Source organism: Sciurus carolinensis, chromosome 17, assembly GCF_902686445.1.
Source record: "Sciurus carolinensis chromosome 17, mSciCar1.2, whole genome shotgun sequence".
NCBI classification, from domain to species: Eukaryota; Metazoa; Chordata; class Mammalia; order Rodentia; family Sciuridae; genus Sciurus; species Sciurus carolinensis.
This window is the reverse complement of record NC_062229.1, coordinates 36,272,670-36,286,917: the sequence shown is the minus strand read 5'-3', so window position 1 is coordinate 36,286,917 and position 14,248 is coordinate 36,272,670. Positions and strand designations below refer to the sequence as shown.

Genomic DNA, 14,248 nt, shown 5'->3' with positions numbered 1-14,248 from the left:
GATAAAAAAATTTAAAAGGGCTGGGGATATGGTTCAGTGGTTAAACACCTCCGGGTTCAATCCTTAATACAAGAAGAAGAAGGAGGAGGAGGGGAGGAGGAGGAGGAGGAGGAGGAGAGGAGAAGAGGAGTTAAGACAGAGAAATCTCCTGTTTTGAGGGGGGAAATTTTGTTTTAATTTTGTTTTATAGTTTCAGTTTGATGAAGTGACTTTTAGCACGAGTGACTCCATTCCACCACACTTTCAGCCACGCACCACAGATCTGCTTTTATACACTATAGTTTTACATTTTCTAGATTTATTTTTTTTTGGTACTGGGGATTGAACTCAGGGTCACTTAACCACTGAGCCACATCCCCAGCCCTTTTTCATATTTATAGAGACAGGGTCTCACTCAGTTGTTTAATGCCTCACGTTTGCTGAGGCTGTCTTTGGATTCATGATCCTCCTGCCTCAGCCTCCCCAGACGCTGGGATTACAGGTGTGCATCATTGCACCTGGCTCTAGAATTTTTTTTAAATACTGTACAGTTTGTATTCAACTGTGTCTGTCTTCTTTCCTTGGGGTGTATTGTTTTAATGTAAATCTTAAGAGCTACTAATACAAAAAGTATGAAATCATAAGTATGTAGCTGCTTTATCAGGATTAAGATGAAATTTATAAAATAGACCCAAAATCATAGTGGCTGAGCAAGGTAGAAGATTTTCTTTCTTTCTTTCTTAATATAAAAAGGTAGACTATACATGATCAACTCTCCTCCATAGAATCCTAAGAGACCCAGGCTCTTTCAGCCTCCCTGAAGTATGGCCTTTGTCCTCATATTCCAAGATGGTGACTCTGTTACTCTGGAAGAAGAGAATAGATTGGGATAAGCCAGCAGATTCGTGCGTTCCTCTGTGTGGCTGTTCTGTGGTTCTGACTATGGGGCATGGAGGTCGCTCCAGGACATTGGCTGTGATGCACTATGCCTTGTGCCTGGTCTCCAGTCAGGGCCTCTTCTAGACCTACAAGCCAGGCCTTTGGATGAATGAGCCAAGTCCTCGCAGTTCAACAGGGTGGCTGCTGACTATACGTGGAGATTTATGTTTACATTCAAATTAAATAATAATTTTTCCCACAGGAAGCGATTTATTTATTGCTTTTAGAACAAATTCAAATGCTGTCATAGCTTTTTTTTTTTAGTGAAGAAAATGCTTTTAGCAAGGCACATTAATGCAGGCCTATATTCCCAGCTACTCAGGAGACTGAGGCAGGAGGTCAGCCTGGGCAACCTAACAAGACCCTGTCCTAAAATAAAATTTTAACGAGGGATTGAGATGCACTAACCTAGTGGTAAGTAGTGGAAGAGCACCCACTTAGCACATGCAAGGCCCTGGGTTTGCTCCCTAGCAGTGCAAAAAAAGGAAATAAAATGCTTTTAGAACTTTTCTAAAATACTATTTTGTCAGCCAAGGAAGTAAGCACTCAGTATAGAAAACTCCCCAGAGGCAAGTTCCTGTGCTGGTTCACAGGGGTCACAGCTGTGTCGCCAGAGCTGTCCCTCTGGCCCAGCCTTGCAGCGGGGCTTTTGCTGGTGGCTGACAAGCTGTCAGTCTGCCTTCCTTGCCTTGGTGCCCCCTCTCCAGCACCCACTCTGGACTCTTCAACCACCCCGTGCCTGGCAGCCCCGTACGGGACCTCCTCATTAGTGACCTGGCCTCCTGGCCTTCTCTCCATCCTGGTTTTCATTCGGCTCCTTTGGCGGAAAGGGTGAAGGCCCAGAAACAGGCAGCGGTAGAACTTCTGCTTTGGCGCTCTTGGGGGGTCCAGCACCACATTACGGGTGAAGCCATTCTGCGCGGCCTGGGTGGTCATCAGCTACAACTGCTCTGAATTCTCAGGGCACAGTGGCAGGACAGCTGAACAAAACACTGTAGGTGCTTGGCTAGGATTTGAAGGTCTAGTTAGCCTTACAGAGCATGGCATGGCGGGATGTGAATACAGGCGCCACAGGGCCTGTTTTGAGGAGATGCCAAGCCCCCCACCCCATCTCCCAGACATAGGTCTCCTCCATGCGCCAGGCCAACGCCACACCCAGCATGGCAGGCCTAAATGTTGAGCGCCAGTCCAGCGCCACATCCAGCATGGCAGGCCTAACGTTGATAGCCAGCCCCGTAGTGTTCCTTATCCAGGAGGTGAGCGCTGCTCAGCCCAGAGCCTCAGCTGACAGCAACAGGCATCAAGGCTGACCCTCCAGCTGATGAGGCATCCCGGAACTCTCCCAGCCATCTTAGCCTGGGCACAGGTCATCTGTGAGTAGTGACTGTCATCTCTGGCCTTCCTTCTTGCCGGAAAGCAGCTCTGGGGGTGCATTGGGCTCAGGACTGCAGCAGCAGCTCACCATCCTCATTCTCTGATTAAAAATTTTTAAAATTAAAAATTCAGTTAGTGTCACAGTAGCCACATTGCAAAGGCTCAGTGGCCACACGTGGCTAGTGGTTACTGTATGGGGTAGAGCAGATATAAAACGTTATGTCATTGCTGAAACTTCCTTTGGATGCCGATGCTGCAGCTAAAGCAGCTTCATCTCAGGGTACCTGGCTTGGCCCTGGCTAAGCATGGGCCTGACCTTGGCCTTCATTGACACCTTGGCCTGGGTACTTTATACAGGGCCCAACCTGAAAGCAGTTTGCCTCTGAGGCCAAGTGCTTCAGGAGCTAACCTCAGGAAGAATCAGATGGGTTGTTGGACTTACAGAGAATAGTGGATACTGATCCTGGTTTCCGTGGGGTGATTCTGCCTAGGTGTGCATGTCTGCGTTATCTGCAGGCATCTGACTGGCTCACTGGCTTTCCATTCTCTTTATGGAAGGATGGCCACAGAAGAGGCCCAGAGCCGTGTCCAGCCTGCCCCAATTCAGAATCGCAAAGTCTACACTTGGGGGTGAACGATAGCCTTTCGTAACCCAGGAGACGGGGAAAGGCTTAAGCACGTCTGTCTTTCCAGAGTCCTGGTATTTTTAGCTGCAGATAGTTTAAAGCAGATTTAAATGCACAGTGGGTAATGATAACTTTCACAGCTGAGCGATCTCCGAGGACATCTGCTTGCATGCTATTCAAACACAGGCGCTCACTGGTTCAAATGTGTTTATTTTTCTTTTGACAGTGATAAGTGGTGGAGGGAGAGGGCAAAGATTTCAAGAGCCACCATAAAGCGATTAAACTGGGTGAGGGTCCAGGTCCCTGCTTCCCTTGGTGGGGAGGTTAGCTATCTAGTGGAATCTTCTAGGTGGTGCAGACCCTTGTGCCCTGTGGTGTCGGGGTCCCAGAGGGGCTGCCAGCCCCCAGGTCCCCTCATCTGCCTGTTCTCCTGATGCAGTAACATGAAAGCGCTGGTTGGGCTCAGGGTCTGCCCACACAGTGCTGCTTGGAAAGAGCTCTCTCGGTGCCAGAGATTCCTGCCAAGTCTTTTCGGTTGGGTGGGCCAGATCTTCCTGTTAGAAAGTTCTTACCTGGACTTGAGGTGGCCTCTCTATTCCTTTCACTCACTGGCCCCCGGGCAGGGCAGCACGCTGTGCTGTGTCTCTTCCGGCAAGCTGCTTGCCTAGGGCCTCCGTGTCTTCAGCTCTCACTGAGCATGATAATGGCAGCTGCCTTGCAGGAAGGTTGTGAGGTTTAAAGGAGTTAATACTCTGGGAAGCACTCAGAACAGTCAGTAAGGTTAGCTACTGCCATTCTTATTGTTTTTCCTGTAAGTCTTTTCTCCTCTCGAGCTGCCCTGAGCAAGCTGTGGGGTCAACTCTCTCTGGACATGGAAGTGCAGGTTTCTCTGACCCTGGGAGGAGGGAGTGTCCCATGCTGTGTAAGCATGAGGCACAGGGGACAGAGCGGGCCTGTGAACCAGGTCCCGCAGAGCCAGGCTCTGACTCCATCTCTCTCTCCAGGGAGGTGTTCTTGGCAAACCAGGGAGCCTCTCTGAGCCCGTTGGTGCCAGGCAGGAAATGGGAGGATAGGTGCACACTTCAGAGTCGCCAGGGAAATGACGAGGAGCCCGCGTGCCGTGGGCCTGGTGCAGCTCGCCGTGGGCACTCAAGTAATTCCCCTGCCCTCCTGTCTGCAGGAGTCCTGGGTTAAATGACGTCCCTAGTACCTTCCATTCAGCCCATACGTGTTTCCTGGGATTGGTTTGTCAGGGACCTATGACAGCATGGGTCACATTGTAATCGATGGGGATGTGGAGCAGGAAGCATCAGAGAGTAGTTTCTGCAGTCTAACCACTAGGTTAACTATCCCCATCCTAAGCCTCAGCCCATTGCCTTGGCAACCTTAACAAAGCCATTCACCCTGTCATCCACACTGGCCTCAGAGCTTCTGCTGCTAGTGTCCCACATGTCCCTGTGTCCCCTTGTAACAGTGGTCCACTTCACCTTTTGAATATAGCTCTGAGGTTCAATTTTAAATGGGACTTGTTTTCCTTTTCCTCTTCGCCCTCTCCCCCTCCCTAACCTGGGGGCAGGGAACAAGATCACCCTGAGTTATCTGTGCTCCACAGGAAGGAGATGTCAACCAGAGGGTCTAGGAAGTGAATATCTCCCAAGTTAACAAATGAATGTTAACACACCTTCAGGACGCCCTGGGACCCCCCTGTCAGGGCACACCTGGAACGTAGCCTTTGAAGACCTCCTTCAAATCCCCCTGTTCCTCCTGATGTGCAGAATCACAGCCTTTGGGAAAGGAATCCCCTATGTTTCGCCTTTGTTAGCAAAGCAATAAACCATTTCCCTTTTTCTCCAAAACCGTGTCCTCCTTATTGAAAAAGGACCGAGCTTTTGGCAGCAAGTTCCTTGCTCCAGTCTTCTCTCACCGTCTGCAGCTCCAGGGCAGGCTACGAAGTGCACCAGTTCTTCCCATTTTTCACCTCATCCCTCAGAATTGATGGGTCGTGTGTTTTAATATTATTTTTTGCCAGGCCCAGTGATTCATGCCTGTGATCCCAGCAACTTGAGGGGTTGAGGCAAGAGGATTGCAAGTTTGAGGCCAGCCTCAGCAACTTAGTGAGGCTCTAAAGAACTTAGCAAGAACTTGTCCCAAATAAAAAATAAAAATGTAGCTCAGGGGTAAAGCACCCGCTGGGTTTAACCCTCCCCCAAAAGTATTCTTTTGTTAATAAAATATTCTTTCATTAATAATTTTTTTAAGAAAAAAAAAAAAAAAACACATATTTTTACTTATTTCCCTTTAGTTAGCAACTTGCTTCATGGATTTTGTTTTCGGTTGTTTTGTTTTGTTTGCAGGACTGGGTGGCCACATGCCGGACAGCTGTTCTACCACTGAGCTACATCCCCAGCCCTTTTCATTTTGAGACAGGGTCTCTTGATAAATTACTGTGGCTGGCCTCAAACTTACAATCCTCCTGCTTCAGCCTCCTGAGTAGCAGAGATTACAGGCTGCACCACTGCATGCCCAGCTTGCCTCATATTGTAAGATCTCCTCAGGCACAAATACCTAAATAATCATGAGGTATTTCTGGAAACGCTAGTGCGGTTAGATGGAGTCAAAATACTTGTCTTTTCCTGGAAAGGAAAAAGGAAGTAGGAAAGTGGAAGGGGCCAGGAGCCAGGGGGCGTTACTTGTGCACATGTTTTATTTTTCCTGTGAGGTCAAGGTTGGCACCATTTTCCATAAGGACCAGATAGAAGATGTTGAAGCATCGTGGACCACAGGGACTCTGGGGCTTCTTCGCCTGTGCTGTGGCAGCACAAAAGCCCCCAGAGGCTCTGTTCCCATACAGCAGTGTTTGCAGAAGCTAGCAGTTGACCCTTAGGTTGCCAGGCCCTGTACCAGATCATCACCTTTGGAAGAGAAGGGCTCATGTCTGTTTTCTCTCTTGGCTGTCAGAGGCATGTGGAGAGTGAACGCTGTATGAGCGTTCCTTTAGAGATTATTAAATAAAACAAAACCCTAAAACTTGAGCTACACTTATGTGGACCTGATAACCCAGCATTTCAGCTCCTCTGCCATCCCAAGAGAATTGCCTGCATGTAGTCACCAAAGGATGTGTCCCATGGTGTCTCGAGTGGCACCATATATAATGACCCCAAACTGGAACCTACTCCGGTGCCCATTGACAGAAGAAAGGATAGATTGCAGTACACTCAGGCAAGGAAATAGTATGCAACAATTAAACTAAGCATGCTATATGTAAAAATGTGAATGAATCTCACAACTGTGGAATTGAGACAATGAATTCAGATGTACAAGACTGGATACTATATGATTTCATTCATTCATTTATTCATTCATTCATTCATTCCAGGGATTGAACCCAGGGGCGCTTAACCACTAAGCTACATCTCAGCCCTTTATTAAATATTTTATTTTATTTTATTTTATTTATTTATTTTTTTGGTGCTGGGGATCGAACCCAGGGCCTTGTGCATGCAAGGCAAGCACTCTACCAACTGAGCTATCTCCCCAGCCCCTAAATATTTTATTTTGAGACAGGTTCTGGCTAAGTTGCTTCGGTCCTTGCTAAATTGCTGAGGCTGGCTCTGAATTTGGGGTTCCTCCTGCCTCAGCCTCCCCAGCTGCTGGGGTTACAGGTATTCACCACTGTACCCAGCTCTTAGAATAGTGAAAGACAGGTAAAAAGAGTTGATACTGTGAGAGGTGAGAGCGGCCACCTTTGAAGGGGAGCTGGCTGGAAGGATGTCAAAGGGCTCTCCATATGGCACAGGTTGCACTAATTCTGGATCAGGGTGCTGGCTACCTGGTGTGGTCAGTTTGTGAAAATTCATCAAATTAATATACCTGGGATTTATACACTTTTTTGTGTGAGTGTTATAATTGAACAAAGCATCAGTTTTAATAAAAACAACTCAAGCCAGGCGCGGTGTCCCATACCTGTAATCCCAGCGCTTGGGAGACTGAGGCAGGAGGATCTTGAATTCAAAGCCAGACTCAGCCAAAGCAAGGCCCTAAGCCACTCAGTGAGACCCTGTCTCTAAATAAAATACAAACTAGGGCTGGGGATGTAGCTCAGTGGTCGAGTGCCCCTGAGTTTTGTCCCTGGCACCAAAAAATAAAATAAAAACCTTGCAAGACTGGGGCTGGGGAGATAGCTCAGTTGGTAGAGTGCTTGCCTTGTAAGCACAAGGCCCTGGGTTCGATCCCCAGCACCAAAAAAAAAAAAAAAAAAAAAAAAAGCACAGACTGCTGTCAGCCACTGGCGGATCCCGCTCCACTGCAGCCCTGTGGGCTCCTCGTCCTGTAAGTGGGATACAGAAGCCCCTGCTCCTCCCTCACCCTCTCACTCACCCTTTGTGCAGGAGAAGCAGGGCTGAGCATTTGGAGGTGGAGCCAGTGTCCTCACCTGTCCCCCTCTGCAGCCTCATCCCCAGGGGTGCTCTAACAGCAGCCTGGCTCTGTCGTGTCCTTTGCAGAACATCGTAGCCGTGGGAGCCGGGTTCTGCGATGGCCTCCGCTGTGGAGACAACACCAAAGCCGCCGTCATCCGCCTGGGCCTCATGGAAATGATCGCTTTCGCCAGGATCTTCTGCAAGGGCCAGGTGTCCACAGCCACCTTCCTGGAGAGCTGCGGGGTGGCCGACCTGATCACCACCTGCTACGGAGGGAGGAACCGCAGGGTGGCAGAAGCGTTTGCCAGAACTGGGAAGGTAGCCCCTCCCTGCCCTCCCACTCCCCTCCTTCCTCACTTGAGACTTGGGGTTGGGGTGGGCCACTGTCACCCAGCCCGCAGAGAGCAGTGTCAGCACCTGTCCACGTTCTATCTGCCCTGGCCGCCTTCATTTGACACCTCTGGCTTGCAGCAAGGGATGGCAGCTCTCCTTCCTACTCTCCTCTTGAAATCAATTGCTCTCTAGTCTTTGCCATAGACTGTTTTTTATCCTTTGCCTTTAAGACCATTGAAGAATTGGAGAAGGAGATGCTGAATGGACAGAAGCTCCAAGGACCTCAGACTTCTGCTGAGGTATACCGCATCCTCAAGCAGAAGGGACTCCTAGACAAGTAAGTTCCCACCGTCTGTGATACCATCTCTCATGACAGCCAGCTCCTGGCAGATGAGCCCAGCATTTGGCCAGTGCACCCAGGACTGTACTGGATTAGTTCAGTCCTTTGTGTGATGTGAACATCCGTGGTGGGAAACACCTATCTGCCCCCAAAATGAGTTTACACCAAACCAGGCTCAACTTCTGTGAGACCTCAATTCTATAAGGCATATGACAAAATAGGAAGTTTTAGATTCTGGTTTGTCCTGCAGGGTGATCAGGAAGAACTACCTGCCATTAGATGTAAATTTTTCAACAATGATTACTTTTTTTTAAAAGGTGAAAAGGTAGCTTGGTCACAGTGGTGCACGCCTGAAGTCCAGCAGCTCGGGAAGCTGAGGCAGGAGGATCACGAGTTCAAAGCCAGCCTCAGCAACTTAGCAAGGCCCTAGGCAACTCAGTAAGACCCTGTCTCTAACTGGAATACAAAAAAAAAAAGCTGGGGATGTTGCTCAGTGGTTAAGCACCACTGGGTTCAATCCCCAGTACCAAAAAAAAAAAAAAAAAAAAAAAAAAAAATCTATATATAAAGATATATAGATAGAGGACTAGGGATATGGCTCAGCTGGTAGAGTGCTTGCCTTGCAAGCACAAGGTCCTGGGTTCAATCCCCAGCACAACCAAAAAAAAAAAAAATTTATATATATATATAATATATTATATATATTTTATTATACATAAAAATACATAAAATAATATATATAAAATATATATTATATTTTATTATATATAAAATATATTATGCATGTATATATAGACAGATATATAGAGACATATATAGATATATATATAGACAGATAGATATAGATATAAATATAGTCATGTGATAGAGATAAAATCACATGAATAAAATTTCAAACAATTCAGAAAAGAGGGAAGGACAACTGTCCCAGAATTGGGCTACCAGAAGGACCCCTGTGAAGGCGCATGCACAGCCTCACAGTGTCCTTGTGTGGCTGACTGGTTGCTTCCTTCCTCCCCTACCCTTCCAGCCAGACCTGTGTTAAGGTTGGGCTAGGGTCAGCCAATTGGCCACCTGACTGAGGGAGGAAGTCCTGTAGCACATAAGCTGCCCAGCCTCCCCAGGACCACCACCCAGCCCCACCTCTACATAGCCCTTTATCTCACTGGGTTACTGTGTTTCCCTATAATCATGATGCCAACTACACCACCTTATTCAGCAGGGAACTCATCTAATTCTTACAATCAGCCAATGTCTTCAGCCCCATTTTACAGATGAGCAAACAGAGTCAGAGGGTTTGTGAAACTTGCCCAGTGTCCATAGGTTGTGGAGTCAGATTTGAGACCAAGTCCTCCTGACTCCAAAAAATAGTGTGGCATTCCATATCTTCTAAAACCTACAGTAACGACTCTCATAAGGACATGTGATGTCCTGGTACTGTTTGCTCTTCTTAAATTAAATATTGTCATTATCGGATTCTAGCTGGGTAATTTTCAGAATGGCCTTTAAGGCTCTATTGATTCTGTCAAGCTCACTTGAGGTTGAGTGTGTGTGTGCGTGTGTGCACGCTTAAAAACCTGATTGAAATTAATTATTTCTTCTTCTGTGATTTCCACCATAAAAAAACCCTTGCTGAGCCAGCTGTACCCTGGGAACATGTTACCTTTTCTTACAATGGATTATTAGGCTGTTCCTTTATGCCCTGATCCATTTCACACTTCCACTTATATGTGTTCACATCTTGGAGGAAACTGCAAAATAAATCAAGCTTCCAACGTGAGATCAGGGCTTTGCTAATTGTGGGTCCTCACTTGGATTCTTGCAGGAGTGTTCCAGGCCTGAATTATTTATGGTGATGTGTGGGCAGCCTCATTGTCATCTTGGGATGATCCTTTTTGGAGAAGGAGAGCAATACCTCCTTGCAATGTAAAATTTATTCTCCAATCTTTTAAAATAATGACAGGAACTTGGACTCATTCCGGATTTGGCCAAGATCCTGAGCTACAACTCTTTTCTGTAAATGACCGCCGTTTACCCTGGGAGGATGACCATATGACTTGTTTATCAACAGTGCAACCCAGCTTGTTAGGCAGAGAATGGTCTGGCAGTCCTGAGGTCTTGTGGCCACAGTGCAGGGGCTCTGCATTCTTCAGACCAAAGGATAAAGCAATGTGGAAAGCGGTTACTGTGTTTTCCAGAATGACGTATAGATCTGCAGGCTAGTAAGCAGGACAAGAAAATAAATTTGTTCTAGGAGGTAAGCCAGATGGCCTAAGCTTACCTTTCTACGTTTTCTCCTGCCCAGGTTTCCGTTGTTTACCGCGGTGTATCAGATCTGCTACGAAGGCCGACCTGTCTCAGAGATGCTGTCCTGTCTCCAGAGCCATCCAGAGCACATCTAAAAGGGAATCACATAACGGGCTGGGGAAAGTTCTGCCTCTCCCATCAGTCTTTGGGTTCATATGGAAATCAGCACTTGGCAATGAGATGTTTGCTTGGTCGTGCCCCTATCATGGACATATATGAATTGTTACAGGTTCAATTTTGAATTATGAGAGGCAGTTCATTGGCTAAGCCGTACAGGGCAACAACTAAACACACATGTGCACGTGTGTGTTCATTTCTCATTCTGTGGGTTTCTACGAATCAAAATTATATGTCCTTTTTAAAGATCGCATTTGAAATTTCCCCACTGTGGTACCCTGTAAGATTGGAACTATCTCAGCTAAATTTTTTAGACATAATTCATATGTATTTGAGTGGATGGATTATTTTTTTCTCATTCTTTTGATGATAAATTTAACCAGCATTAAAATGGTAGGTAGGAAGAGGGGAGGGAGTGTGTTCAAAGATCACCGTATTAACTTTTAAACACTATCTCAAGCCAGCATAATTAACTTACTTTGATTATGGGTTGGTGGTTTTTTTTTAAGCAATTAGATACTGTCAATTAGATACTACACTTATATACTTCCCTCTTGCTGCAGTTTTCTGAATTTTTAGCCTCCTTTCTCTTCATTAGCTGCCAGAATGTGCTTTTGTAAAGACTCAACAGTGGCAGAAGACAGAAAACCCACCTGGGATTTTCCTGCTGTGACTGACATTCTTCTGATTAACAGACACTACCTACCTGTGCTAGGTAGTGCTTTTTTGCAAACATTTCTTTTAAGCCTCACAAGATCCCCTGAGAGGGGGCTGCTGTTAGTCCTCCTATAAGATGCAGTTGCTGTACCCTGTCATCTGGGTGTGCGGGGACAGAGCCAAGAGTGAAGTGCAGCACTCTCCACTGGCCAACGTGCGGGACCTTCTAAGATAGCACTGGGCTCATCTGGCCTCGGGTGAATTGGTCGTGGCTAGTGTCACATGCAGTCTTTCCTGAGGCCACAGGAGGACTTCCTGCCACTGAGATGAGTGTGGGTCAGGGTATTGATGGCTGTCACTCCAGGTATGGTCCTCAGTCCAGCAGCATCTGCTTCACTCTTCAGAATGCAGTTTCCCAGGTCCTGCCCTAGACTCCTGAGTGCTGTCTCTGCTTCAGCACGCCTTCTGTGTGTTTCTGATGCTCACTCCAATTTGAGAATCACTACTTTCGAAAATTTACTTCATCCTGGTCTTCCACACAGTGTGTTCCACAGGAAGCGAGCGTCCTGGACTCCAGTGGTTGTTCCAGGTGTACAGGAGACTGGGGGAAGCGGCGTAGGTCCATCCCGCTCGAAGGCGTAGAATGTATGTTAGTGTCAGTGGAAGCTGTTTGCTTAACCTGGCAAGTCCCAAACCCAGGAAAGTTTCCAGGGAACCCTGTTGTAGGCTGAGGCGATCTTAGCTCAAGTGGATCCTTCACTCCCTGCAAGAAATTAGCATGAATAAACTACCTGTGGTATTGTGAGTTCTGAACTTTTGCAGTTCAGGTCAGCCATGAATCTCTGATGAAGCTTTAAGGTGATATTGTCGAGTACAACCAAGTAGATGTCAGCCTCGCTGAAACGCACATTATGTGGGATAAGTGCTTTTAATTCTAGAATTAGAATGGAATGACTGTACCCCTTAAAATGAGATTGGTTTGAGAATACCATTCCACAATTACCTTATATAGCATTCCATAAGTATTAAAAGATCATATGAATGTCATTTATATATTCATGAACTTTTATTTACTTGGTGAGATTTTTGCCCCCACCCCTACCCCAGCCCTGGTTTGAGGTTTTTTTGTTTTTTTTTTTTTTTCCTTTCTTCTATAACTGAAATAATTGTGGAATTGATTTTTGTGGGAATTTTAAAAACTATCTATAACATTTCTGAGGCCTTTTAAAGCCTCATACATAGAAGTCCATGAAAGCGCACAGGATGCTACAGGTTTCAGCAGTTTTGGTGCCACTGTTAAATTAATTTTGGGGTCTCCTGATAAATCTTTTTTAAAGTTTGTACATAGGTAACAAAGAGTTACTATTTAAGATATAAAAAGGGCTGAAGCTAATTGTGGTGTCTACTAAGTAGGATCCAGTGCTGGGAGGAATTGGGATTTTGTGTTTTCCCATCTGCACTCAGCCTCCTCCTCTGGGTTTTGAACCTGAATATATTTTCTCTCCAAATACCCTCTTACTGGACCTGGGTGCAATAGCACACACCTGTAATCCCAGTGGCTCTGGAGGCTGAGGCAGGAGGATTTCAAGTTCAAAACCAGCCTCAGCACTTAGTGAGGCCCTAAGCAACTTAGCAGACCCTGTCTCAAAATAAAATATATAAAAAGGGCTGGGGATGTGTCTCACTGGTTAAGCACCCCTGGGTTCACTCCCTGGTACCAAAAAAAAAAAAAAATCCCCTCTGACCACCTGAATTCTGCTGACTGTACCTCTCAAACATACTTATAATAATCTGCACATTATGGGAGAAGGTAAATTTTATAAGTTTATGCTCTGCTAATTATAGATATTTATTACTCTACGAGTCATCTATTTTTGTAACCACCTGTGGTCCGTCATGTATTTTAATTCACACTTCTTACTAATGATGGTGATAGGGAGGGAGACACCGAGATTAGAAAGGTAATTTGTACTATTTCAGCCAATCTGTGAATGTAAAAACTACCCTGTTGCCTTGCTGTGGTCCACCCTGCCTGGTGTGGAGCAGATGCCTGTCTTGACACCCACCCTCGGGAAGCAGTGGAGCTAACTTTCTGGTTCTTTCATTTCACTCTGAAATCCAGCATAGCCCTGTGGCAGTGGCCCACGGAGGGTGTCGTGGCAAGGTGCCAGTGTGCAAAGGGAACTTTAGTTTTTCCACTGGTTCTGATTTGCTGCCCATTTACTTACACGTGTACTGTATTTGTTTACAGACTGTAGGTGGATGTATAATTTAAAGCTTGGTTGAATAAACATTTAACCCCTCCAAACCTGTCTTGTGGGTTCTGTTTTTCTTCTTGTCATCATAGTTCATAGACTTAGGTAGGTCAGTTTTTTATTCTTTTAGTTGTCAATGGGTCTTTTATTTTATTTATTTATATATAGTACTGAGTATTGAACCCGGGGCCTCACACATGCCAGGCAAGCACTCCACCACTGAGTTACAACTGCAGCCCCACGGTAAGTTTTTTTTTTTAAGATTCAGAATTGCACTGCATTATAAATATTCAAGGCACTTTTAAGAATGTCCTTCTCTCTGATCTCAGTTCTCAAATACATTTGTTTTCATTGCCTTTTTTTTTTTCTTTTTATTTTTTTCTTGAGGTAAGTTCTCACTGTGTTGCCTCAACTGGTCTCAAACTCATGGGCTCAAGTGATCTTCCTGCCTCAGCCTCCCAGGTAGCTGGGATTATAAGTGTTTTGCTTGCTGATATTTTTATATACTTATAATTGTGAGTGGAGACCTTTCAGTTCTAGTTAGTGAATAGATGAACTTGAAATTCCATCCTCTCTACCCCAAATACCTAGAAAAGCTAGGAAGATGTAATAAGTATCCTTTTCTACATAGGGCAAATCTCACGAAAGTGTGAGGGAAGTCCTCAGGAGCCTTAAGCAAACAGGGGCTAATAGAGTCCTGAGGCTTGAGTTGTAGATCTTATGCTGGCACTGGAACTTTCCAAAGGCCATGATGTCAGGGGGAAATGGACTAAGAAAACCCAGGTCTAGGGACTAACAAGCTGAGCTTCAGGAGGAGAAAAATGTTTCTGCTGAAAATTTTTAGTCAGGGATACAGCACAACAATCATGATTGGGATTTGAATTTCTAAATCTAGGAAACCAT

The 14,248-nt window shown here is 45.9% G+C and overlaps 1 protein-coding gene across 2 annotated transcripts in view; it reads left to right on the top strand.

The window, feature by feature from the left end:
- Gpd1l (glycerol-3-phosphate dehydrogenase 1 like) overlaps positions 1-13,398 on the top strand; it is a 55,878-nt gene extending 42,480 nt beyond the window's left edge. For both annotated transcript variants that reach the window (XM_047531979.1, XM_047531980.1), the window contains exons 6-8: positions 7,421-7,654; positions 7,900-8,006; positions 10,315-13,398. In XM_047531979.1, the coding sequence (XP_047387935.1) occupies positions 7,421-7,654; positions 7,900-8,006; positions 10,315-10,411 (438 nt within the window). In that variant the 3' untranslated portion in view covers positions 10,412-13,398. The remainder of the gene's footprint in view (positions 1-7,420; positions 7,655-7,899; positions 8,007-10,314) is intronic.
- Positions 13,399-14,248: the final 850 nt, after the last annotated feature.